This window comes from Triticum aestivum, chromosome 6A, assembly GCF_018294505.1.
Source record: "Triticum aestivum cultivar Chinese Spring chromosome 6A, IWGSC CS RefSeq v2.1, whole genome shotgun sequence".
Classification (NCBI taxonomy): Eukaryota; Viridiplantae; Streptophyta; class Magnoliopsida; order Poales; family Poaceae; genus Triticum; species Triticum aestivum.
The window spans coordinates 33574777-33599851 of NC_057809.1; the positions used below are offsets into that span (position 1 = coordinate 33574777).

Genomic DNA, 25075 nt, shown 5'->3' on the forward strand with positions numbered 1-25075 from the left:
ACTGTGTTTCCCAACATAGAGAACAACTCAATGCAGTTGTTTGTAATGATGCCTGGAGAAATAAATTCCCATTCGCAATGGTAGTAAATGGATAGCATGCACATTCTGATCATTGTCCACTTGTGCTTGACACTGAGTATTTTGATGGTGATAAGCTTAAGTGATAGGTAGGAGGTATGAATTTTGAAGCTCGGTTACTACAGGAAGATATTATAAATGCGATAGCAATTCTGAGTAGACTATATCAAAAAATTTAAGAAAGAATTAGAAAAACTGAAATGCGGTCAGGTTATAATTGAGACAATAGCATGACCAAAGGAGGTCCAGATCTTTGTGGAAAATTTGTTGGATCAGGAAGAAATATACTGTTTACAAAGAGCAAGAGCCAATTGGCTCATGCATGGAGATATAGAAACACATCATTTTTTTCATAAAGCAGCTACAACAAGGAAGGACATCAAATTAAGAAACTTCAAGATGATTGTTGAAATTGGAAGCAAGGTACAGAGGATATCAATTTTTAAGTATTGAGCATTTCTCTAAACTCTTCACGTCGGAAATTCTAGCACCTGATTGCGGGGGGGGGGGGGTGGGTTATCTTTCCGTCGGTGAGCTGCGAGGGACATGAATGTGTCACTTTTGGGCCCTTATACGACCGAAGAAGTTCAATAAAGCCCTCTTTGAAATTGGAGATCTCAAGGCTCCAGTCCCGAAAGTCTTCATGCCATATTTTACTAGAGGTTTTGGATTATGTTGGGTGGTAATATTATAGAACAAGTTCTTAGAACGGTAAATTCTTACAGCATGCCGAATGGGTGGAATGATAAGGCGACTGCAATGATCCTGAATGCATTCACAGGAGAAGATAACCCAATTTAGGTCGATCAGTTTGTGTAATCTGTGCTACATAAAATTATTTCTAAGATGTTGGCAGCCCGTCTTAAAGTAATTTTGCCAGGGGAGATCATCCCTACAGAGAGTTCTTTTGTTATGGGTCATTTGATTGCTCATAACGTTCTTGTTGCATATGAGAGCCTTCATGCCATAGAAAATTTTAAAAAGAAGGAAGGAAAGGTGGTGTGTTGTAAAGTTGCATATGCATAAAGCACATGATCGTGCGGAATGGGTCTTTTTGGAAGGAATACTTTTGAAGATGGGTTTTCAAGCAAGTTGGGTCAAGCTTATTATGATGTGTGCCACTTCATTCCAGTATAGAGTTTGATTTAACTCGGACGAAGATGAGAACTTTAAGGTAACTAGAGGATTCCGTCGGGGGGAACCGTTGTCTCCTTTGCACTGAGGGTTTGTTAGAGTTGTTGGCACATGCAAAGCAAGAGGGAGAGCTTACTAGAGTCAAGGTATCCCATGATGCACTTGTTGCTATAGATCTTTATTTGCGGATGAGTCTCTGATTTTAATGAAAGCCAACTCCCAAAAAGTAGAGTGCTTGAAGTGTTGTGAATGCATATTGTATAGCTTCGGGACAATTGGTTAGTGGCGATAAATCCACTATTTTCTTAAGCCCAAGTACTAGTGTTAATACTAGTGTACAAGTGTGTTCGACACTGTATATCATGACCGAGGCTCTGGATGACAAATATTTAGGCCTCCCAGTGACGGTTGGTCTAGGAAAAACAAATTGCTTTCCATATTTGGTGGACTGTTTATTGAATGGATGGAAGGAGAAGTATCTGCCATCAGGGGAAAGGAGATTCTTACTAAGTCATATGCAATGTACGTCTTTAAATTTCCTAAAAAATAACATTTGCAGAGGAGCCATTGACACGGTTACACAATTTTGGTGAAGTGATGATGTTAATCATAAGAAAATGTATTGGTTTGCCTGGTGGAAAATATGTGTTCCAAGAAAGAAACGAGGAATGAGTTATGTGATTTGCATTGCTTTAATCTTGCACTTTTAGCTAAACAGGCTTGGAGATTAACTGATCATCCAGATTCTCTTTCTGCTACCATCTTGAGAAGTAAGTACTTCTCGGATGGAGGCCAACTTAATGCTACTCTCACAAAAAAGTCATGTTACACATGAAAACCGATTATGGCAAGGAAAAAGTCATGTTACACATGGAAAACCATTATGGCAAGGGTGAACATTATCAAACGTTCGTGTGTGTGGAGAGTATGTGATGGTAAGAACATTAACATTTGGAGCGAGTCCTGGATCCCGCAAGCCCCAGATAGGAGGGTAATTACTAGAAGTGGAGGTCACTTACTATCAACTATTGATCTTATTAACCCTGTTATAGGATAATGAAATGAACCACTTATAAATCAAACCTTCTGGCCTGTTGATTCAAGAAGCATACTTTTCACCCGTCAAAAAAAGCATACTCTCCATACCAGCCCATGAGATATATGATTCTATTGCATGGAGCTTGATGAAGACATGAACAACTTAACATTTAGAGTGGGATTGTCAGTTTGGTAATCAAATAATTGAAAAAAATGGTGTGGGTGCAATTCGAAATTGCGCTGCCTACCAAAGGTTAAAGTTATTGTATTGAGAAATCTACATGGGTCGTTACCATGTTGGGTTGTGCTTGTAGATAGACATTTTAAAATCCCTCAGCAATGCCCATCATGTAATCAAAGTGTTGAGACCATAAGCATATTCGGTTTGAATGCAAGAAAGCCAAGGAGGTGTAGAATCAACTTGGAGTTGATGATGTTATCCGCAAAGCCTGTGCCCATTAGGGTGTTGGTGAATTGATTCTTGAATAGTTGATTTGCACCCCTAACGAAGAAGCTTTGGTTCTCGGTCAAGGAAGTTTTCCCATTAGGGTGCTGGTGAATTGATTCTTGAATAGTTGATTTGTACCTCTAACAAAGAAGCTTTGGTTCTCGGTCAAGGAAGTTTTTTTGAGACTGTTGCGATGACAACCTGGTACTTGTTGTGGGAACACCACAAGCTGGTGCACGGTGAGAAAACTCAAGATGCTTCCCAAGTCCCAAATTAGTATGGCTGTGGGAGTGCTTACTAGGAATTACTTTCAGGCAAATTCACCGAAAGCTAGGCATCAGAGTGAAGTTTTGTTAGGTTGCCAGCATCTTTTGTTTGTGTTCATGTTGGTTGTGTGCATCCTAACTGTGCAGAGACTGGGTATGTGCTCATAGTATTTATATCCTCTTAATGCTCCATTTAAACCAGTAAAATCTACCATTTATTGAAAAAAGAGTGAAGGGTGGTGAAAGCTGAATCAAAACTATGTTGGGAGAGGCTAGGGGTAAGTCGACTGTAAAATAAATTAGGGTCAGTCGATCGTTTTCAGCCTTTAGATTGAGGTCCAACAATGCATATGCCTTCTTCTACCTCCGAATCATTTCCTGATCATTTTCTCCCAGATCTCACCCAAGCCGCCAGCTACCACCAGTATAACCGCCGGCTCTCCCGCGACCGCCTCGCCGCCCCGCCCTCCCCTCAACCTCCCCACACCGCCGGTCTTGCCCCCGTTCCTGCGTATCCCTCTAGCCCCGGGCCTCGCCAGTTTTTTCGCTGGCAAAGTTGCCCCCCCCCCCTCACCACCACCACCACCACTGCCACCGTCGACGTTCTTCCGCCCTCACCCCCAACCTAAGACAGATCGTGCGGAAGCTTGTGAAGTAACCCCCCCCCCCCCCATCGCGCGCGCGCTCGGGTGATGCGGCTGTTTCTTCCTTCCCTTCGGTGCCTCCTTTCTTGTAAGGAAAATTGACTGACCCAAATCAGATTTCCAGGCGACTGGTGCTTTCGATGTTAATTCTCTGAAGGATGCGGTTGGTGCTGTGTTGCGAGACAGTAATGGGAGATTTCTTGCAGCGAGCAATAACAACATCAATTTCTGTGTTAATGCCTTATCAGCGGAGATGACAGCGCTAAGGTTCAGCATGAATCTGGCCTAGACAATATGCGTTGGGAGATCAATCATAATAATATAGTGAAACCGCACCAATGAATTTTGATGAAGAAAGTTAAGTAGAGAGTAACACACTCCACCAAATCTTGTAAGATCTAGCGCGATGTGATGTGCTATTAACCAACCTATCGACGAGGCAGTGGCGAGTGGCAGGCAATAATCCAAAGCGAAGCGGCCACACATGACCGACGCGACGTCTACGGAATGTCTGGCTACTGAGATTTCATGAGCAGCTAGTGTAGAACTCGTGATTTCCATACAGTGTAAAGCAGTCGCATCTCGTCCGCACGATACAAGATAAGATTGCATGCATACACAAGGCTAGCAGCTAGCTACGTGACCATGACGGGGACGGCCCTGAGGGGCACGGCGAGCGTGTTCACGGTGGTGAACTTCTCGGTCACGTCCAGCTCGTCTGCCGCCACGCCGTCCGGGAGCCGCCACTCGAACGCGTGCAGCAGCGACGCCACCACGAACGGCACGACCCGCTCCGCCATCGGCAGGCCGGGGCACAGCCGCCGCCCGGACCCGAACGGGATGAACTCGTAGTCCTTGCCCCGGAACTCCACCGCCCTATCCGCCGCCTTATCCAGAAACCTCTCCGGCACGAACTCGTCGGGCCTCTCCCACGCCGCCGGGTCCCGCATGATCGCCCACACGTTGAAGATCACCGTGGCGCCCCTGGGCACGGCGAAGCCGCCGATCTCCACGCCGTCCTCCGCCGCCTGGTGCGGCAGCATGATCGGCGCCACCGGATGCAGCCGCATCACCTCCTTCACCACGGCCTGCAGGTACGGCAGGCTCGCCGCGTCAGGCTCCTCGAGGGTGTCCGTGTCGACCTTGCCGCCGAGGACGTCCTCCATCTCCGCGCGCGCCTTGGCCATGGCGCGCGGGTGCCGGAGCAGCTCGGCCATCGCCCACTCCACCGTGATGGCCATCGTGTCGGTCCCGGCCGCGAACACGTCGAACAGTATCACCGTCACCTTGTCGCGACCGATCTTGCCTGCGGAAACGAGCTCCAGCAGCGAGTCCAGGAAGTCGCCGTGCGCGTGCTCGCCCGTGGACGACGTCCGGGCGTCTGCCAGACGGCGGTCTATAATTCCGTCAAGTATGCCAAAGACCTTCTGGTAGCGCGCCCCCGTCCAGCGACGCCAGCCCTGCAGGTCCAGCGGACGGAGGAATGGGAAGATGTCGGAGACGTTGGGCTTGCCGAGCGCGGCGATGATGTCCTCCACGACCTCCCGCAGCCCGCTGGCGGACTCGCCGCCCACGTCCACCACGTCAACGGAGAAGAAGGCGCTGGACACGAGGTTCAGCACGCCGCCGTACACGGCCTGGCCGACGTCCACCTCCTGCCCGGCGCAGCGGCGGAAGTAGGCCACCATGTCACGCACCTTGCGCTCGCGCACGCCGCGCGCCGCGGCGAGGCCACGCGGCGAGAATATGTGCGAGGCCACGATGCCCCGCAACGTCTTCCAGAGCGGGTCGGAGCTGGGCAGCCAGATCATGGACCGCCCGGAGTTGCCGACCACGCTGGCAGCGTCCGGGACGGCGCGCGCGGCCAGGTGGCGGTCGTACCTGGTGAAGGCCTCCCGCGCAGCGTCACGCGAGGAGACCACCACAGTGGTGACCAGGCCCAGCTTGAGCTTCATGACGGGGCCGTGGGCGCGGGCCAGGCGCGCCAGCGTGTGGTGCAGGTTGCCGCCCAGGTCGAGCAGGTTGCCGAGGACCGGGAGCGGCGTCGGGCCCGGAGGCGGCCGTCCCCCGGTGCCCCCGCGGCGGGCTGCGCTGGTCAGGTAGTAGAGTAGCGCGGCGGCGAGCGTCGCGCATAGCAGCCAAACTTCGCTCTGCATGGCTGGTATGCTCAGGCAGGAGGCTGCCGGTGGCCTTGTATAGTGACGACACGATAGATAGAGTGCTGGTGCGGGAGTGCGATGCCGTTTGTTTGGTCGAGAGAATTTCGTGGAGGTTTTGCCGGTGTGAGAGTGATGTTTCTATCCAATATCAAATACTAGTATATGGCAATGTCAAATATTAGCATCAAACCAATTATGCTCGAGGCGTAGATAGACAGGCAGGCGTTGCCTCTCCTCGCTTGTTTTCTCAGCTTTCGCCTAATTTTCGTCATAGCCGTCCCACTATGTGATTATGTTTTTTTTGGGAAATGATCCAAATCAGCCGGCTGGGGAACACACACTCCTACACTCGCTGTAGTTCTTTTAAAAAACACATTAAAATTCAGAGAACGTTTCTGCATACCCAAATTTTGGCGCTCATTCAGCTAAAAACTAAATTAAGCAAACACATCTAAAAAATTTCTTAAGAATCTCAATCTTCTAAAATCCTGTAAAATTCCTTTGAATCTGGACTGTTGTTGACAAAGCAGCACAAGATTGCTCAAAAGACATGTCCTAGTAGCAAATTAGCATCTGACAAAGCAGCGCAAGATTGCCAGCAAGGCTGCAACTTTGTTGGTCTGGATCTCTCTCTACTCTCTTGGTCAAGGATGGCAGATCACACAAACATAGCAAACAACTTTTTTGTTGTGCAATGGGCAATTGTATAACCAGTTGACTGAAATCGTCCAACATAGTAAAAATGCACACAAAAAAGAGGGAGGGAGGGATTCACACGTAATCGAACTAGACTCCTATGATATATTGAAAGTGGGAGGGAGGGATTCACAAGTAGTAAAAATGCACACAAAAAAGAAGGGGCTACTCTACGCGGCGGCGCCAGCCTAGCCGGCTGCGTGCCCGGCGCCGACGACCCAGGCGGCAGCGGCAAGAGCCCTGTGGACCGCGCGTCCCCACGCGGACGCCTCGGGCGGCAGAGGCGCGCTATCCCGTCCGGGCCGTGGACGCGGGAGGCATGGCATGGACGGGCGAGGTCGAGGTGTCATCGACCTCAACTTCGCCGCATCCGCTGACATTGAGGACGACGGTGCAGCCGCGGGAGACGCGCCAAACACTCTCGTCGACGGTAGATGGCGCGGCGCCATTGACTTGAACCTTGACACGCCTGAGGACGATGAAGATGGGGACGCAGCGGCGGGTGGTGGAGATGAGGGGCGCGGCGCTGTGGACAATGGCGCACATGGCGGCCGGGAAGACGAGGACAATGGCGATGTCTGTGGCACCGGACATGGTGATGGTGAGTCACTTGCCGCTTACTCATAGCTCAATTCGTTTAGTACTCCCTCTGTACAAAAAAAACATAAGAGCGTTTAGAGCGTTGCACGGCCGGAGACGCCAGCAGCGGCACCCCTTCTTAGAGACTTTTTTACCAAACAGGAGGGACTTTTTAGTAACTAAACTAAGCATTTGGTACTAAATGAAGAAGACTCTTAAGGAGTCTTTTTGGAACTTTTTGTGACTTTCCAACAATGCCCTTCCATGCACCCATTGGCCCGCCACCTCATGGTGTTGTTTAATTGTTATTTTTCTATATAATAGAAGCAACATGGTCATTTAATAACCTCTAGAAAAGGACTAGGGACTTTTTAGTCTCTGCAAACAAACAAATAGGAACTTTTTAGGGACTAGTGACTTTTTAGTTGGGACTAGAAAAAGTCCTACGAGTAGAGAACCAAACACCACCTTAGCAAATTAATCCGATTAAATTTAATGAGAGTACACACGCTAGAGCGAGTAGTTGACACAGTAGTTCTCTGGCTAAATTTGAAAGTGAAGAATGCAAGAATGTAGTAACAGTCTTAAGTGCAATAATTATTTTTTGTAATAATCTTTACTTTTTAAGCTAGGAGTACTTGGCAAGTCCATACAAGTTTCTTTAGTTATATTCGTTTATCTGAAATCCATTTTTTCTTTTGTAGAGCTCAATTTGGTTAAAGTCTGTGCGATATTTATAAAGCTGAATTGAGTATACAGAGTATGTATATAGACCTACCAATTTTTCAGAAAGCTCAACTTGGGTAGAGTTCATGCAATTCTTATAAAGTTCATTCAGTTATCCATTTTCTGTGCCGTGGTAGTGATTTTTGTTCCATGGCAGTGTTCTCGTGCAATTCTCATGTTCTTTAGGTTTTCGTAGTGTTCAATTTGATTTTCTGTAGTTATTGTGTCAACTGACTAACAAGTTTCGGTGCGGAAGATGTCAAGCATGATGACGCTTTTGATGGTGAGCTCATTGTAAAGTTCAATTCGTTGTAATGCAATGTTTTCCTGTTTGCAACTAGTTAGATTGAACATAAGTGACCATGTGTTGTGCCTGTTTAAAGTTAGTTAGATTGACAAAAAAAGAGACAATCATGTGTTCTTTGATTAACAGTATTGGTACCATTCGGTTATGTATATGCATGTAGCTTTCTAAAATTTTGATAGTGTTCATTTTTTTTAAGATTAAGCGTACTTTGGTTCACTTTTGTAGCAGTGACCATGTTATCCTGTCGCTCAACATGTTCTGGTTCACTTTTTTAGATGAAGATGGGAATAACCTGCTTAACATGTTCTGGTCCACTTTTGTAGATGAATATGGGAATAACATGCAGTCACCGGAATGGAGTGACGAAGCCAAGCTAACTGTCTATGGCATGGCATGTTGCTGGAGAGGGCTACCCTAGGGGTTTTGAAACGTGGAGTGACCAAGGAAGTGTCTCGTTTGTCCGGTATGCCGCAAAGAACTGTACAAGACATGTGGAGGAAGGGAAAGCTATTCGGAGGGATGCTTTGAGTGTTAAACAAGAAGCCCAAAAAATGTGGGCGCAAAAGGATAGCCATTGACCCGGAGGCTATAAAAGTAGATGGCGGGAGGAAGAGAACAACCATCAAAGGTCTGGCAAACGAGTTGAATGTGTCGGCTACCACGGTTTGGAGGCAGTTGAAAGAGAAGGAGATCATGCGTCACAACAATGTCTGCCATCAAGGGAACTCTCATCAGTATTAGGGGATGTAGGTGAAGGAGGAAAAACTGACTTCTCCCTCTTCCTTCCTAGTGACCCTCCCCCTCTGTTATTACAACAAGCCCCCGGGTTAATGCACTCAAGATTTGCCAAGCAACCGGCCCACTTTTGGCATTCGGCGTTGATGATGCCCCAACGTTGACGAATAGAGCCCCTTGATCGAAAGTGGCCGCTAGTGTTGCGCTGATTGAAGTACTTCTTGATGCATTGCCAATACATGTTTGCGGCTTGGTCGATCCAACTGATGCATCAAGAGAGACTTGTTTTCTATGCGATACAAATCAACACATCTTCGGTGTTGGTATAATCTGCGGTTCTTCCCTTCATAACAAAGCCCTCTTTGTCCATGTCGAGATTATCATCATCACATTGAGTATCATATTCTTCTGATGCATACTCATTTGACACATTTGTTATTTTTGAATTCCCAAGATACAAAAGTCAGTTATTTTTACATCTACCTCTATTGGAGATGCTCTTAGTCTCGTGCGTTTGGATGATCAATCCCAGCACTCACTAGGTCGAAGAGCCGCGGATGACGCGTATCTGTCACTAGGTCGAAGCACCAGAGACATGTCGCGGATGATTGCTCCTGAACATGTGCAGGCAAGTGGAGACTTGGTGCAGGCTAGTTGGCCGCACGGGACGCGTCCTCCTGCATGAAGCAGCGCGATGCAGCTGACTTGGATGGAGCCATGGAGGCGGGGGCGGTGGAGCGTTCCTAATCAGATCAAGGCGACACCCGACGGAGAAGACATGCGAACGGAACAGTCGATGAAGAGGCCCGCGTTGGAGTACAGGCGCCTGGGATATAAAATGCGAACGACAGCAAGCCACCCAAACTGATTTTAGACCGGCGAGAGAGAGAAAACCGGATCAATGATCGAAAAAATGATTTTCTAGAGCAGCTGATCAACGCGTCGACGTACGAATCCTAGCTACAAGTTGCGCGGCCCCGGTGGAGATCGACCTTCCAAAAGGCAAAAACGGCACGACGCGGAACCTGTGGTGAAGCTAGATCTAAGAACTTGCAATTGATACCATGTAAGAGGATTAGAGAGGAGATAATTGACGTAACACGGTGCATGTCGTATTGAGCCTTTCGGGCGATAAGATGTGAGATGGATTACAGATTGTATTCTACCAAATGCATAGATATGCATGTATACTCACTCAGTCGTTCTCGTCCCCAGTGTCTGATTCGTGGGTGTTGCTATCGGCCTCCTGGCGCTCTTCGTGTTAGCACTCGCAGAAGAACGATTCTCCTCCGCCCGGTCACTTGTCGACGAGCGGTTACCGGTGCTGGAACTCCCATTCGACGACGTGTAGCTCGATCTGTGCCCTCCGCGCGGCGGTGCGTACATCGCCACCGGCATCTCCGGCGGCAGGTCCGGAGCTGGCGCCTCGAAGTGGAGCGCGCTCATGGCTTGTCGGATGGACGGCCGGAAGCCGTAGTCGGGGTGCACGCACCATAGTCCCACGACCAGCACACGCTCCATCTCCTGTGCATCGAAGTTGCCGTCAAGCCGCGTGTCCGCTGCGTCAAGGAGCGTGCCTCCCACGTACAACTTCTGGATCCATTGCACGAGCACGACTTTGTTCTCATCCTCCTGGAGCGGGGCGATGGGCCGCCGCCCGCAGGCGACCTCGAGGAGGACGATCCCAAAGCTGTAGACGTCGGTCTCCGCGCTGGCCCTGCTGGTCACCGCGCACTCCGGGTCCATGTAACCCTTGGTACCAGCCAGCATCGTCGTGTACCCGCCACGGCTGTGGTCGACAAGGCGTGCGAGCCCGAAGTCCCCCAGCTTGGGGTTGAACGAGGCATCGAGCATGATATTGCTTGGCTTGATATCTCTGTGCACCACGCACTGCTCCCACTCCTGGTGCAGGTAGAGCAGCGCAGAACCCGTCCCAAGAATGATCTTGTACCTGGTTGGCCATGTCAGTATGTTGGTGGAACTGTAGAGATGCTCATCGAGGCTTCCGTTTGTCATGAGCTCATAGACGAGCAGGAGCTCGTCAGCTTTATGGCACCATCCGACGAGCAGGACTAAGTTGCGATGCCGCAGCCGGCCGATGATGGTCACCTCCGCGACGTACTCCCTCCTCCCCTGGCTTGACGTCTTGGAGATCCTCTTGATGGCCACATGAAGCCCCTGCTCCTGTAGGTACCCTCGGTACACTGCCCCAAACCCGCCCTCGCCGAGCTTCTCCTCGTCGGAGAATCCCCGGGTTGCCCGGGACAGCTCATCGTAACTGAATCTCCGAGGCCCCGCCCCCTTCTCAAATACGTCATCCATGTCTTGGTCGAGCGGGACATCTGAATCTTGAGGTGCGTCTTGAGCGTGCATGCCCTTTCTTTTCAGATATTGTAGGTAACCGAGCGATGCCGCTACAGCGACGAATATGAAGATGCCAGTTGATACCAGCCCGGCTACTAGACCGGTTTCTTTCCTCTTCGAGGTCATTATGTCATCTGTCAATAAACATACCAGGATAATAAATTTTATGCGTGAATAACATTCAGAACTTCCAAATTCGTTATAAAAAAATCCAAAATTAATTTTAGAATACTAGAATAGAGAACTCTGATGCCTCTGCATGGAGGAATCAACAACTTGCAACGATGCAACCACAACAAACTAGAAAGAAATGGTGGTTGATGGATGGTTAAGATCTTTGGCACTTGTTTCTCTGTGTTGTAATGACCTTATTAGCCTAATGTTTTGTTTGTAATAGTGAAGTTGAAAAACGCTTATATGTTTTTTTTTGTGATCAAAGGATTAGACGCGTCCGTGGTTTTCTTATAGTTGTCTTTTTTATGGTTTGTAAATTATGGCGGGTTCTTTAATGAAAATCTGTGAGGGGGCTCGTTGTTTTCTAGAAAACTGCATAGAAGCGTGAAGATAGGCAACAATTAATCGAGTGAAAATTATTGGGTCCCGCGGTCCCCCTCCACTCATGTCACTCCATTCATTTGTCCATGCTCCAACGTGTCTGTCCGCCTGCAACCACTCATTCACAAAAGATTTTTCATAGGTTTAGACTTATTTCTTTTGCGACATGGTTTAGACTTATTATTATGTGGGACATTGTAGCTTTTTATTATAGAAAAACACAATACAGACGTAGACACTCAGAAGCACACACATATCTATGCCTACAGAGCACACACATATCTATGATCGCATGGATGCACACCCTATTACTATGAGCACATCTGATAGATTGATCCGATGGGTCATGACTTACTTTGGAATTGGTACACATAGGGATGAATTCGTATGGAAATTAGCGTTTTTGGTTGAAAATGGGAGGAGGTGGGCCCACAATGAAAATTGATGTGTGTGGACCGGAAAATCTAATTCGAAAGCTTAGCATTTTTTAGATAATTTTCACTAAAAAGACCAAATAAGTCCCCGTTTCTTACTATAGTTCACACGCAAAAAAGAAATACAACCCCGGTCGGAGATAATTACCCTGATTCAGTATAAAGTTATCAGCATCAAGTATTTTTTGAAAGAAACAGAGGCTGATTTAGTAAAAAATCAGCACCAAGTATTTTCAGTCGGAGGCTTATTTAATACCACTATTTGTATTAAATAAATCAGTCTCAGGTATTTTCGAATGGAGGAAGTAGTATGTATGAATACAGGTACGTAGAAGGAAGCCACATACGTACCTGTCAGAGTGGACTCGAACGACCAGGAAAAAATCTGGTGCTGCTCGACGTAGTCCCCGATGGCCGCCGAGAATCCCACCGCTGCGTCCTGCGTCAGGCCGGCGGCCCGGCAGTCGACGTTTGTGCTGACGGTGTAAGAACTCAACTCCGGCATGTCGTCTAACCGCAGGGTCGCCGAGAGCGTGGCCGTGCCGGCGTCGTACCTGACCGACGCCGACATGGCCCCATTGAAGCTCCCGTCCGGCAGCGCCGTGTAGTTCCTGGACCTGATGTCGTTGACGTTGAGGCCGAGGTGGCTGATGGTGTCATTGGGGTCCCACTCGACGTTCCTGAGCGTGTCAAACTCCACGCCGACGGTCGGCGGGAAGTAGGTGTTGGCCGGGTTGCCGCGGTTATTGAACAGCGCCAGGAAGCCGCCGCTGGCGTCCGTCGGCATGCTCGGCGGGTAAGGTCCCACGAAGAAGGCCATGCCATCACCCTGCACTTGGCCGGCGAGATTAATAGCTCAGATCAGAAGAAGTCGGACGGACGGAAGAATATTTCAGAGAATTTCTGGTGCTTGCCTGGCTGGTGGTCACGTTGAGAGACTTGACGGCGAAGGTGAAGTTGGTGGTGAAGCTGGCGGCCTTGCCGGTGGCGTCGTCCCAGAGGCGCACGGCCTGCCCGTGGGCGACGCGGCCGGTGCTCCAGCTCCTGGAGAGGTTGGTGAGGTCGATCCGGTCGAGGACAGGGGCGGAGTCGTTCATGTACTTGAGGTCGGCGCCGGCGAGGACGCCGGGGGCGGAGAAGTTGTAGTCGAAGCTAAGCGAGGTGACGACATGCGGAAGGCAGCTGGATACGGCTAGGAGGAGCAAGATGAGGACGGGACGGCACTTGGGTGTCGCCATGGCCATGAGCGTTGTGTGCACGCAGGAGCTCTTGCTGATGAGGAACGGCGTTTGATGATCGACACGCGAGCAGCTATTCTTATAGGGACAATCTAACTAGAACTAGAACTGTATGATGGAGCCCTAGTACGTAGAGTAGGGGCAGTGAAAGGAAAATATATAGAAAAATGGCAGTGCGGTCTTATCAGAAACGAAAAGTACAGGTCAACGACGACCGGCGAGACACCCTAGCTATTAATTACTGAGTATTTGATAAATACTCCCTCCATCACAGTTTGTTAGGCGTATCTCACATCGCTCTAAGCCCAAGGTGCGGTGTGATTGACAGGAAATAAGGAGGCGCTGGAGCTGCGTTATTGAAGGAGGTGTGTCTAATGAATCGCTAAACCAACGCATGCGGGAGGCCATGCGGAGCAAATAAGAAACCGATTCCCACTTGCACTCATGTTCACACTTGCATGCGCTGCACAAACCAGTGGGAAAGGCGTAACAAGTGTGGACGCGTAACGGGAGTGGATGGGGACCCAGCATTCTCTCCCGCAAGAGGCGTTACATCAACGATGGGAACGACTTCACATCCTATAATTTGCCTCTGTTTTTCCTCTGTCTCGGTGGTGCTCTAATCGGCAGTGTCGGGGAGCAGGTGGCTTGGTCTTATTGCAATCTTTAGATCCAGTGACATTTGTGTCTACTGAGCTCGTTCTCGTCTAGATGGTTTCGGCATCGGTTGATGCGGTTGTGTTTGATGTCTTGAAGCAGGATGTGTGGATGGCCGCTAGCGGCGATGTTTCTCTTCTTCGACCGTATTGAATGAAAATGATGATGTTGGGATCTAGTGGAAAGCATAAAACACCCGGTCGATGTGTCACAAAGCCTCGATCTCGTTGTTTGCGGTGCTCTAGTTCATCGGCTCGAAAAATATTCTTGTATGCGAAGGTGCTTACTCCAATCTAGGTATGGTGGTTGTTATCTTTTTTCTCTAGCGTTGCCTTCATGGCGCCGGAGGACCGATGGTGGGCAAGATTCAGCAAGAGACAAGGTTCTTCACTCTTAAAATTATAGTTTTACTAGTTGCAGGATCTTTGATGTAAAAATGTAAGACAATAATGGCTAAAGTATTAAACAGTGCCAAACAGTGATCCTATAGCTACAGCCAACGAACGATCTTATCGGCACACCTTAGGCCACAACCCTAGTAGCCCAGGGCCTGGCTACACCCCTGTATGTATGTCTCATCTGATGACCGCACGTGTATCCTCTGTAATATGTTATCTAATGGGGGCTGAGCAACTTGTCTGCTCCTAACTCACTTCCATGCCATGTTGCGTACATGTCTTAGTGAGTTTATGTAATCCCATATTGTAGCTCTCTCCTTCTATCAATGAAAAGATACGCAACCTAAACGTATTCACAAAAAAAATATGTTATCTAATGAAATATATTTGTCTAATGGAATATATGTGATTACCTTAAAAACGAAATATATGTGGTTATATTTTAAAAAGAAGTGTGGACGTGCAACAAGAATTCTTCCGGTACCTCACTTGTTGTGTTTGTGCCGCCACATACATCTTACTATTAACCGCGCTGCCGTGGCCATTTCTGTTCCGAAAGCCTAGGTTACTAAATCGACGATCATTTCTAGGAAACGCATGACCTGAATTCTCGTCATCGTTGATCGTCTTGACTTGCCTTCTACTCCAGTTCACACTGCTCATATATTTGCTTTTCCACGCAAGTTCTGTTTCTGTTGTTTATGTCGCTGTTATACCCTACCGCCATGGTCCCTGGCGGTAGGCTGTTATACCCTACCGCCATGGTCCCTGACGGTAGCAAAAGGGTCAGATTTCGAAAAAAATTCAAATTAGGATCAAATCTCGAATAGGTTTCAGAAAAGGGTCAAAACATGAAATTTAGCCACCCCCTGCTCCTCTCGTGAGCGCTTTGGGATAGCACATGTGCGGGGAAGGAACACTATTTTCTTTTTTCAAATATTTTTTTGTTTTTTTTTGCGCTTGACTAAAAATGTTTGTGTTATTAAAAATCAAAATTTATAACCGTTCATGATTTTTGAAAAATGATTGTGAGCTAAAAGAAATCTCTTGAATTTGAAAAATGATGGCAGATTCAAAAATTGTGAAAAATATTCTTGAATTCGGAAGATGTCTGAGAATTACAGAAAAATATTTGCGAATTCAAAAAAATCATGAATTTTAAAGTCTGTGCATTCAAAAAAATATTCATGAGTTCAAAAAAATGTTCACAAATTTCAAAAAAAGTTCATGGATTCCAAAAAAATTCACAACTTTCAAAAAATGTTCATGAAGTTCAAACTATGTTCACTAATATCATAAAATGTTCGGAAGTTAAAAAGATGCTCATAAATTTCAGAAACAATAAATAATTCCAACACATGTTCACGAACTCAAAAAATGTTAGTCAGTTAAAAAAATATTCACAACTTTCAAAAAAAATCACGAGTGTGCAAACATCTTCAAAAATTTCAAAAATGATTCTTGAACTCAAAACGTGTTCACAACTTTTTTTAAAAATTCACAAATTTGTCGTCGCCAGATCAAGGATTTTGAGTTTTCACCCTCGAGAGAGTCCGAGATCCCAAAAATAATGCCTTAGCAAGACCATTGCGAGGTACAACCAATGAAGGCCAGACATTGGCTTTCACCCTGGAAATCATGGCTCGGTACTTGAGTAGCCCCCCCCCCCCCCCCAAATGTTGTCCACCTGTGTTTGCTGCCCCCTCCGGCCAAGACCGCCGTTGCAAGTCCTCAACACCCGACACATAGGAAAAAACATGTGCCACCGTTCTTTGACGACGCAACCAAAACTCCCCTCCGCCATTACAATTTTTGATTGCAACCACCATGACTTTCTTCACCACTGTCAACGCCCTGGAAATCAATATTTAGACATGTCCCATGACACTGACAAGAGAGCGAAGCTTCGCACCACACCCTCATGAAGCCTCTCCGGCCGAAGATGAGGGCGTGCCCGACTAGATCAATTTCGATCTAGATATCCAGTGGCGCTATGGGCCAAAAACTGAGATCTCCGAGAGGAAGACCGGAACCCGTCGGTGTCCAGATTGAGGAGACCGGCCTGAAGCAGATCAAAGTTTTGGAGCTCGAAGAACAGTAGGGCCAACCACCACGGAGCTCCCCTGAATCCGGACAGACCAGATCTGGGCAGTGCCCGGCCTCTGCCAACCCATTCGAGAGCCGCCGCTGCAAGTCCTCGGGCACCGCACCGCCAGCCCAAGGTCGGGCGAGGTAGCCATCGGCGCACCGGACATGACCACTCGCGAGGAGGAGGACGTCAGCAGCCCTCTCGGTTGTGCCCCTGAATGGGACAGACTACCGCTGGGCAGCAAGGCCGACTTCCCAGTTCACGCCAGCCCTCCTCGCCACGAGCACCATCGCTCGAGATGGACGACCTCTAGGGGACGATGCGGGAGCCCAACTGATGCGGAGCATCCCAAGGTCTTCCCCATGGACCTACCATCGTCTCATCAAGTGCCTAGTGGACCCATGACTCGATCACGTGGAAGAGCTCTTGAGACCGAGGTGACATCTATGCTCTCACAATTCCACTTCGATGACCATGAGACATGGCTACGACCTCAAACGGAGACATTGTGCATACTCAGGTATCAAGGAGTTAGCCATGGAGACACCAAGGAGCAAGGAGAATCCGAAGAGGAAGATGGACGTGAAGATGGAGAAGGAAAGATGATCGTCAGCAGAAGCCCGGAAGTTTCGGACCGCCGTCTGGACGATCCGGCCTCAGCCCGGATGATCCGGACCCCGGCCCGGACGATCCGGATAATATGCCCAACGACTCCCGAAGCGTCAACATGAAGCCAGGTCATCCGGACCCAGGCCCGGATCATCCGACCACACCCGGACGTCCGGACCAGGTCCCGGACATCCGGCCCTCCCGCAGCTGCTCCAACACAACCGGATCATCCGGACGCCGACCCGGACCATCCGGACCCCCGAAGCCCGGATCGTCCGGACCAACTCCCGGATCATCCGGCCACCACCTGCGTGCGTGACTTGGGCCGAGGCCCGTATACCCGTTTCATCCCCTCACTTACCCCTTCAGCCCTTGGGCTATAAATAGATCTTCTCCTCCCCATTTTTAGGGTTAGCAAAGGTTTAGCTCATGTTTATGTGAGAGCTTTGCTCATCCACTTGGTTACCTTCTCCACGGAGATTCGAGCCTCCACCGGAGAAGATCCCCCAAGCGGATTCAAGACCCCTTTTTAGGGAAGAACTCAAGACCTCCTCACGGAGAAGACCGGCTACCCTTGTATCATCCTTAGTTGTTCGTGAATCGTGTATCTTTTCTTATGTACTCGAGGGTCTAGACCATGTGTGACTTATTCGTGTCGGTTTAGTGTTTCCTCTCGTGTTTCTCATTGTGATTTCTCTCCGTTCTTCCCCGTATTCTTCGTGATTTTCGCGGGATCCGCTCATTTCGTGAAAGATCGGGCGATTAGGGCCTCTACCCTACATCACCAACTGCTGGCGCTGAAGCCCCCCGCAACCACCAGTGTCCCGATCTGTCCAATCTAGCCGTCGTCGCGCCATGGGAGACCACCACTGCGTAGCCCAACGCGCTTGAGCGTGACGACCGCGTCACCGTCTCCCAACACCTGCTACCACGCCGCCGCACCCCACGCCAACGCGCCGTCGCTGCCCACCGCCATCTCCCCGCGCAAGACGACTTCGAGCGGGAGGTGAGGAAGTCCGGCCGCCGCCGCCGGCGGCGGCCTGGCTTTGCCCGGCGACACATCACGGCGGTGGCGAGGACAGGGGATGGAAAGGGGGGCCAAGGGCCGGCCGGCGGCGCTAGGGTCCCCCCGGTCGCGATGCGGGCATGGCACGGGAGGGATATGGTTTGTACCATATTAAGCGAATATACTCCCACGATTATCAAGTATCAATAGCCGTGTCCGACCCGGTCTAACACTATGTGCAAGGTGTTAATTTCCACACAGATATTTGCATATGTGTGATCACCAATCCACCATTCCTAGCGTGAGGTCGAGGGTGATCCGTTGCTCTCTGAAGTGTCTGTTACGACAGGCAAGACGGCCAGACGATCGACGGCTTCCACACGCATCTCTCATTTACTAGTCTCACTGGCTATGAACGACGACTCCACGTTACAAACAATCAGTCGCACTGCCTGTAAAATAGTAGTGCTCCTCGCCACGGTCGTTTTCTCTGAAGCCTGTAGCTATAGCGCTGCACTTTCGCCATGCATCGCTCGGTTGCCAAGCTCGCCTTGCTCCTCGCCACGGTCATCTTCTCCGTCGCCGCCGCTCATGCCCGGCAGCTCCAGCTGGCCCATGCGGCTGGCGCGAGCTGCTTGCCGCACGAGAGAGACGCATTGCTGGCCTTCAAGCAAGCCGGCAACGACACCTACGACTTCCTCGCCTCGTGGCAAAGACGGCACAAAGATTGTTGCCGGTGGAGGGGTGTCACCTGCAGCAACGAAACCGGCCATGTGATCGAGCTTGACATTGGTGTCACCTTTTTGGAGGGCAAGATAAGTCCTTCCTTGCTTTCTCTCGAGCATCTTGAGTACCTAAATCTCAACAACACCAACCTACTTGGACCAGACGGTACTTCTTTGTTCCCAGAAATCTTGTGTTCTTTAAGCAACTTGAGGCACCTCGATCTCTCAGGGACACGATTCTCTGGTAGATTGCCAGCTCAACTTGCCAACCTTTCAAATTTGGAGTACCTCGATCTCTCAGAGACATCCCTGCACGGGCCTAATGGTCGCGCTCCAGAGTTCTTGCCCCGTAAAAACTTGAGACATCTCGATCTCTCAGGCACACAGTTCTCTTGGAGAGTTTCTCCTCAGCTTTTCAACCTTTCAAAGTTGGAGTATCTCGACCTCTCCCACACTAGCATGTCGGGTATACTGCCGCCTCAGCTCGGAAACCTTTCAAACTTGCGACACCTTAGCCTCGGTTTCATGCAAGATATACACACATCAGATATCTCATGGTTAACTCATCTCCATTTCCTGGAATATGTTGACATGAGTAATATAAATCTCAGCAGAGCGGATGTATTTCTCGTGGCCAACACAATACCATCTCTGAAGGCCCTTATTCTTATCAGTTGCGCACTTCCAAATGCAGACCAGTCGCTTACGCAAGTAAACCTCACGAAACTAGAGCAGCTTTATCTCTCTGGAAACTATTTGGGCCACCGAATTGAAACATGTTGGTTCTGGAACCTAACAAGCATCAAGGACCTAGAACTCGAATCAACCTATCTTTATGGTCCATTCCCTGATGCACTAGGAGGTATGATATCCCTCCAGCGCATGAATTTTAACTATAATGGTAATTCAGCCACAATGACGGTGGACTTGAAAAATCTATGTGATTTAGAGACCCTATTGCTCGATAGGAGTCTTGCATTTGTGAACCTGACAGATTTCGTGATGAAACTGCCACAATGTTCGTCCAATAAATTGAAGATGTTGAGCTCAAACCACAACAATATGGCAGGAGTGCTGCCAGATATGGTTGGGCACTTCACCAGCTTGAAGTCCCTTTACCTTTATAATAATAGCATTACTGGAGCTATACCAACTGGTTTAGTGAATTGTACTAGTTTGCGAACAGTCGCTCTCGGTTTGAACCAACTAAGTGGGCAGATACCAACATTGCCGAGAAGCCTCACCCAAGTGGACTTATCCATGAACAGCTTGTCAGGACCTTTGCCGTCAGATTTTGGAGCTCCAGATCTTACAGTACTAAGTCTATCCTCCAATTACATCACTGGTCACGTTCCTAGTCCTATTTGCAAGTTGCAAAACCTAGTTTTCTTGGATTTGTCCCAGAATAGGTTTGAGGGAGAATTTCCCAGGTGTTCTTCAATGCCAAACTTGATATTCGTACACTTAAGTAACAACAACTTCTCCGGAAATTTCCCGCCATTCCTCCAAAACTGCTCGCAATTGACTTTCCTTGATCTTGCAATGAATGGGTTCGATGGAGCACTACCAGTATGGATCGGAGACCTAGTGAACTTGCGGTTTGTCCAGCTAAACCATAACATGTTCTATGGGGATATTCCAGCTAACATCACAAGTCTTGTACTACTTCAACTGTTCAGTTTAGCGAGCAACAATATATCAGGATCAATTGCATCATCCTTGTCAAAATTAATAGGCATGACCCTGAAACATCTGCCAAGATCTGAACCACAGTGGTTTGAATTCACAGGCTCTACAGATGAAATGCTGCCCGTGGATATTTTGTCTGTGGTGATGAAGCAGCAAGAACTTAAGTTTAGAGGTGCTGCATTTACTGACATCGTCAGCATTGATTTGTCGCTCAACTACTTGACCGGTGAACTTCCAGATGATATAACTTCTCTGAATGGACTGTTGAGTTTGAATTTATCATGGAATCACCTGAGCCAGAAAATTCCAGCGAAGATAGGGGATATGAAATCACTAGAATCACTCGACTTGTCAAGGAACAATATCTCCGGTGAAATCCCAACGAGCCTCTTAGATTTGACATATCTAAGCTCCTTGGACTTGTCATACAACAATCTTGCAGGAAGAATTCCAACAGGCCGTCAACTTGACACCCTGTACGCAGAAGATCCGTCCATGTACGATGGCAACAGTCACCTTTGCGGGCTTCCTGTTCAAAGGAATTGCTCAGGCAACAGTCCACCAGAGCATGGGAATCATCAGAGAAGTGAAAATGCTTATGAACCAGTGATGTTCTTCTACATTGGGCTAGCGTCTGGCTTTGTGGTCGGACTCTGGCTTGTGTTCTGTGCTTTCCTGTTCAAAAGGGCGTGGAGACATGCCTATTTTCGCCTCTTTGACAAGCTATGTGACAAGGTGTACGTGTTTGTTGTTGTTACTTGGGGCCGGATAAACACCAAGGCGACTGCAAGTTGAGTCTAATCTAATAATGCCCGTGGCACTCTATTACTGTGCTCCGTGATTAAATAAAGATGAAGAAGTATCTATTAGCAGCTTGTACAAGGTGATATGAACCTTTTCTGATGCATGTAACTGTTATTGGTTTGTACTCGTTGGTCATGATGAACCCACACGTGATTTTGGCTTCCTACTCTGTTGTGTTTCATGTCGATGGTTGATGGTTTGTAACACTGAACTGCACTAGCAGAGCGGGCCTGTACAATTTTGCACATCTTAATATATATATTGTATTTGTGCGCTTTAAGCATACAAATTTTCTAGATATTTTGTTAATTCTCAGCTGGCTAATTCTAATAGATCTCAATCGTCACAGCAAAAGCAAACTTGTCAGTTTCTGAGATAGGGACATGCGGCCAACACAGATGGAAGGCAAGATACATATCAGGTAGGAAAACGCTCGCCGACGAGTAAACAGAGGCGACGGCTACCAAGAGACCACCTGGAGATGGTCGATTTCACCGGGAGCACGAAGCACCGCCGCACCGATGGAGGTTTTCTTCCCCGGTGATGGTGCCCACACAAGGAGCTGCGGCTGCTTACCCGTCGTCCAGCGGCGCCGCCGCCGACGACAAGCGGGGGCGGAGTTGGAGGCTGCTAATATTGGGAATGCGTTGGACTGGAACCAGTGCGATTGTAGCAGGCCCCCCAATGTTATAGCAAGGGAAGACGTCACGCTGAAGTTGTGAGCCCAAAACTCAAAATGAGAAGCCCATTATGAGTGTAACAGTATAGAAGCAGATTCACTATGCGACCTCAAAATAACACCTTAAAAAAAAAGGAGATTTGCTACACGGTGTTCAAACTTGCAAGTTCTAAAAAAATGTGAAAAAGATTCCAAAATTTCTCAAAAAATCTATGGGTGCATATAAGGACGCATTTGGTTGCTTGTATATGGGCCAACCAGGCCCGTGCGGGACGAAAACCAGTTGTTTGGTTGCCTGAGCGGCACCCACATCCCGGCCCGCACGAAACTTAAAGCAGTCCCGGGCCAGGCCCACGAGCTACAGTAGCCAGGCTGAGCGCGGCCACACGTGCCTCCTCGCCGCACGCCTCGGGAAGCGCAGGAGACGGAACCGAACGTCTCATAACTCCCCCTCCCTCTCTTGTCACCGCCCACTCCCTTTCACACCACACCTCCTCACTCTCCTCTCACCGCCGGCCCCTTCCACTCCTCTCCTCTCCACCGATGAGTCGCCCTCCGCCGCGCCCTCCGCCGCGCCCTCCGCTGACCCCATCATCAGCGCCGGCAACAACCGCATCCACGAGCGGTGGGTTGCCGGCTTGGCGAACTCTGGGGTCGATCTAATGCGGGCTCTGCACGCGGCCTCCCCTATCTACACCAGGCCACCTCGTCCGGTCAATCTAGTGCCGGCCTCTCCGGCTCCACCACAGTTACCGGACCTCATGGTCCTAGGTTTGGTGACGCCGCCGATGGGGGTCGGCACCGCGACGCTGCACGAAACCCCTTTGCTTGGGGAGGGGGGGGGTTACCCCATCCAAGGTTTTCTGCAAGCATCGCCACGGGCCCATGGGCGACGGCGACCTCCTCCTCGACCGCACGCGTGGGCAGGAGCACCGGGCCAATGCCGATGGCCGTCGGCGTTGGTGGCTCCTCCTCCTCGCCCACCATCTCCTTCCCACCGGGGTTTTCTCTCCGGCCGACGTACGCTCCAACTCCACCCACTCCGGTAAGAACAATCCCTCTACTTGTAGATTTGTAGGTTAGGGTTTTCGTCATTAGCATGCTCTGGTGAGATGTGAATCGATTTGATATGATCCGATTCGATTGGAATCAAATCGAATCGATTCCTTCTTGTGCGGTACTGTTCATGGGCAAGTTAGTGTTCATGCTTGTTCTGTATTTCATGTGCATGCGTAGTATAGTGTTCATAGGCATGCAAGATTGGATTGTGCTTAGTGCTGATGATGTAGAATGTGGTCTTGGCTATGTTAGATATAGTTCTTTTGATTGATGTTCATGCCTACTAGTGTTCATAGGCATGCAATATTGGTGTGTGCTTAGTGCTCATGATGTACAATCTGTTCATGGCCATGGTAGATTGTTTTTTATGTTCACGATTAGTGCTCATGTGCAACAATTTGTTCATGATGCTAGCCATATTGTTGTTGTCTTTGATGTTCCTCCTACTTGTTCATGTGCATGTTATCTAGATTGGTGTGTGTTTCATGTTCATGCTTAGGGTTCATGGGCATGCTAGCTATATTGGTGTTGTGTTGTCTTTGATGTTCGTGCTTAGCCTTCTAGTACATATTTGCATGTTAGGTTTACGTGCATGGTTCTCATGGTAGGTAGGACAAATGTGTTTGCTACTTTAGGGACTAGTACCAATGTAGCATGCTGCCAATGCCTTGCTACTAATCCATGTCATCTTAGCTGACAAGGTGATGAAGACGGACTGGGATAGGGCCGGTGGAGGAGCCCATGTCGTAGACGGCGCCGAGGCCACCGTGGACTTCGTCCCCATGAATCCTGGCTCAAGAGTGTGTACCTGCCTGGCAGGGTCGCCTTCATTAGCCGACCATGTTCAAGGGGACGAGCTCCTAGGACCGGCCACGAGGAGGGGTCCCGAGAGCCGCTACGATTCTACGTGCAAATCATGGACGAGGAGGATCTAGCCATGCTCATCATCCCTCCCAAGTTCCGGGAGGCGATGAGGCAGTGGCTACGGTGATCGGAGAACTTGGCATGAACCTGTTAATATTTTGTCTAGGGTTAAGCACCTGTTGTCTTTAAACTTAAGTCTGTTTAGCAGATTTGCTGTTTAGTTGCTTGTTTATCTGCTGTTATCTGTTGTTTAGTTGCTTGTTTCTCTGTTGTTAGCTTGTTTAGCTGCTAGTTGTTGTGTTGTTTAGTGCTCTACCTGTTGTTGTGCCTAATGTGGTGGCCGGTAAGGCCATCGCCTAATGTGGTGGCCGGTAAGGCCATCACATTTGAATGGGGTGAGCAGAACACAAACATGTATGTAGCCAAACAGCTGTGGTGCTCACCCTTAAGCACAAATTCAAACAACCAAACAACCGGCCCTAAAATGGCCATTAATGCAATGCAGGCAACTAAACAACATGCAGATGTTGATTTGTTGCCTGTTTTTGCTAAACCATGCTGGATTGAGATGTGGCTGAAATGCAGGCACTATTCATCCAAGGCAACCAAACGCACCCTAAATGTTTTCTAGTACGAGTAAAACTTACGTATTAAATAGTACATTGATCTAAATGTTACACAAAATGACAAGTTTCTGTTTGAAAAAGAAAATGTGACCCCATTTTGATACATGTATTTGCCTTTGGTGTACACCACAGAAAAGATATAGATGAATCGGTTAAAGAAAATAGTACTGCCCATTCAGGTAAAGCTGCTGGAGCTAACCTCATAATTTTTGTATGACTCAAACAGAAAAAATCAGCATCACAATCATGAAGATTGTGCCAAAAGCTCCGAAACTGAACCATCTCAAACAGAGAACAGCGGTAGGGAATTTGCAACGTGGTAGTACACTTTCAGCCTCAAATTTTAGAATCATTTTTGGCCACACTAGTATGAGTAGAGGGCGAAAGAACAGTAGGCGTACGAGGGGCTCATGCGGTAGGAACATCCCAGCTCATAGGCATGCTTATTTAGAAATGTACGAGCCAGCTA

General features: G+C 48.7%; 3 protein-coding genes across 3 annotated transcripts; 1 reads left to right on the forward strand and 2 right to left on the reverse strand.

Moving 5' to 3' along the window:
* Positions 1-4148: 4148 nt before the first annotated feature.
* On the reverse strand, positions 4149-5808 carry LOC123131833 (cytochrome P450 76M5). The gene has a single exon (XM_044551524.1). It carries the CDS (start codon positions 5762-5764, stop codon positions 4244-4246), a length of 1521 nt encoding a protein of 506 aa, XP_044407459.1. The 5' UTR covers positions 5765-5808; the 3' UTR covers positions 4149-4243.
* A 4092-nt stretch (positions 5809-9900) lies between these two features.
* On the reverse strand, positions 9901-13588 carry LOC123131834 (L-type lectin-domain containing receptor kinase IX.1). Its single transcript, XM_044551525.1, has 3 exons — positions 13078-13588; positions 12515-12992; positions 9901-11308 (listed from the first exon to the last, which is right to left on the reverse strand). The coding sequence occupies exons 1-3, from the start codon at positions 13405-13407 to the stop codon at positions 10002-10004; spliced, it is 2115 nt and encodes a 704-aa protein (XP_044407460.1). The 5' UTR covers positions 13408-13588; the 3' UTR covers positions 9901-10001.
* A 4991-nt stretch (positions 13589-18579) lies between these two features.
* Positions 18580-21598, forward strand: LOC123130151 (receptor-like protein EIX2). Its single transcript, XM_044550101.1, has one exon. The coding sequence runs from the start codon at positions 18685-18687 to the stop codon at positions 21367-21369; it is 2685 nt and encodes an 894-aa protein (XP_044406036.1). The 5' UTR covers positions 18580-18684; the 3' UTR covers positions 21370-21598.
* The last annotated feature ends 3477 nt before the right edge of the window (positions 21599-25075 follow it).

Coding starts and splice junctions, on each gene's coding strand:
- LOC123131833 (XM_044551524.1), bottom strand. CDS start 5,764: ATGCAGAGCGAAGTTTGGCTGCTATGCGCGACGCTCGCCGCCGCGCTA.
- LOC123131834 (XM_044551525.1), bottom strand. CDS start 13,407: ATGGCCATGGCGACACCCAAGTGCCGTCCCGTCCTCATCTTGCTCCTC. Junction 12,993..13,077: donor TCAACGTGACCACCAGCCAG/GCAAGCACCAGA, acceptor GGCCAAGTGCAG/GGTGATGGCATGGCCTTCTT. Junction 11,309..12,514: donor GTTCGAGTCCACTCTGACAG/GTACGTATGTGG, acceptor GTTTATTGACAG/ATGACATAATGACCTCGAAG.
- LOC123130151 (XM_044550101.1), top strand. CDS start 18,685: ATGCATCGCTCGGTTGCCAAGCTCGCCTTGCTCCTCGCCACGGTCATC.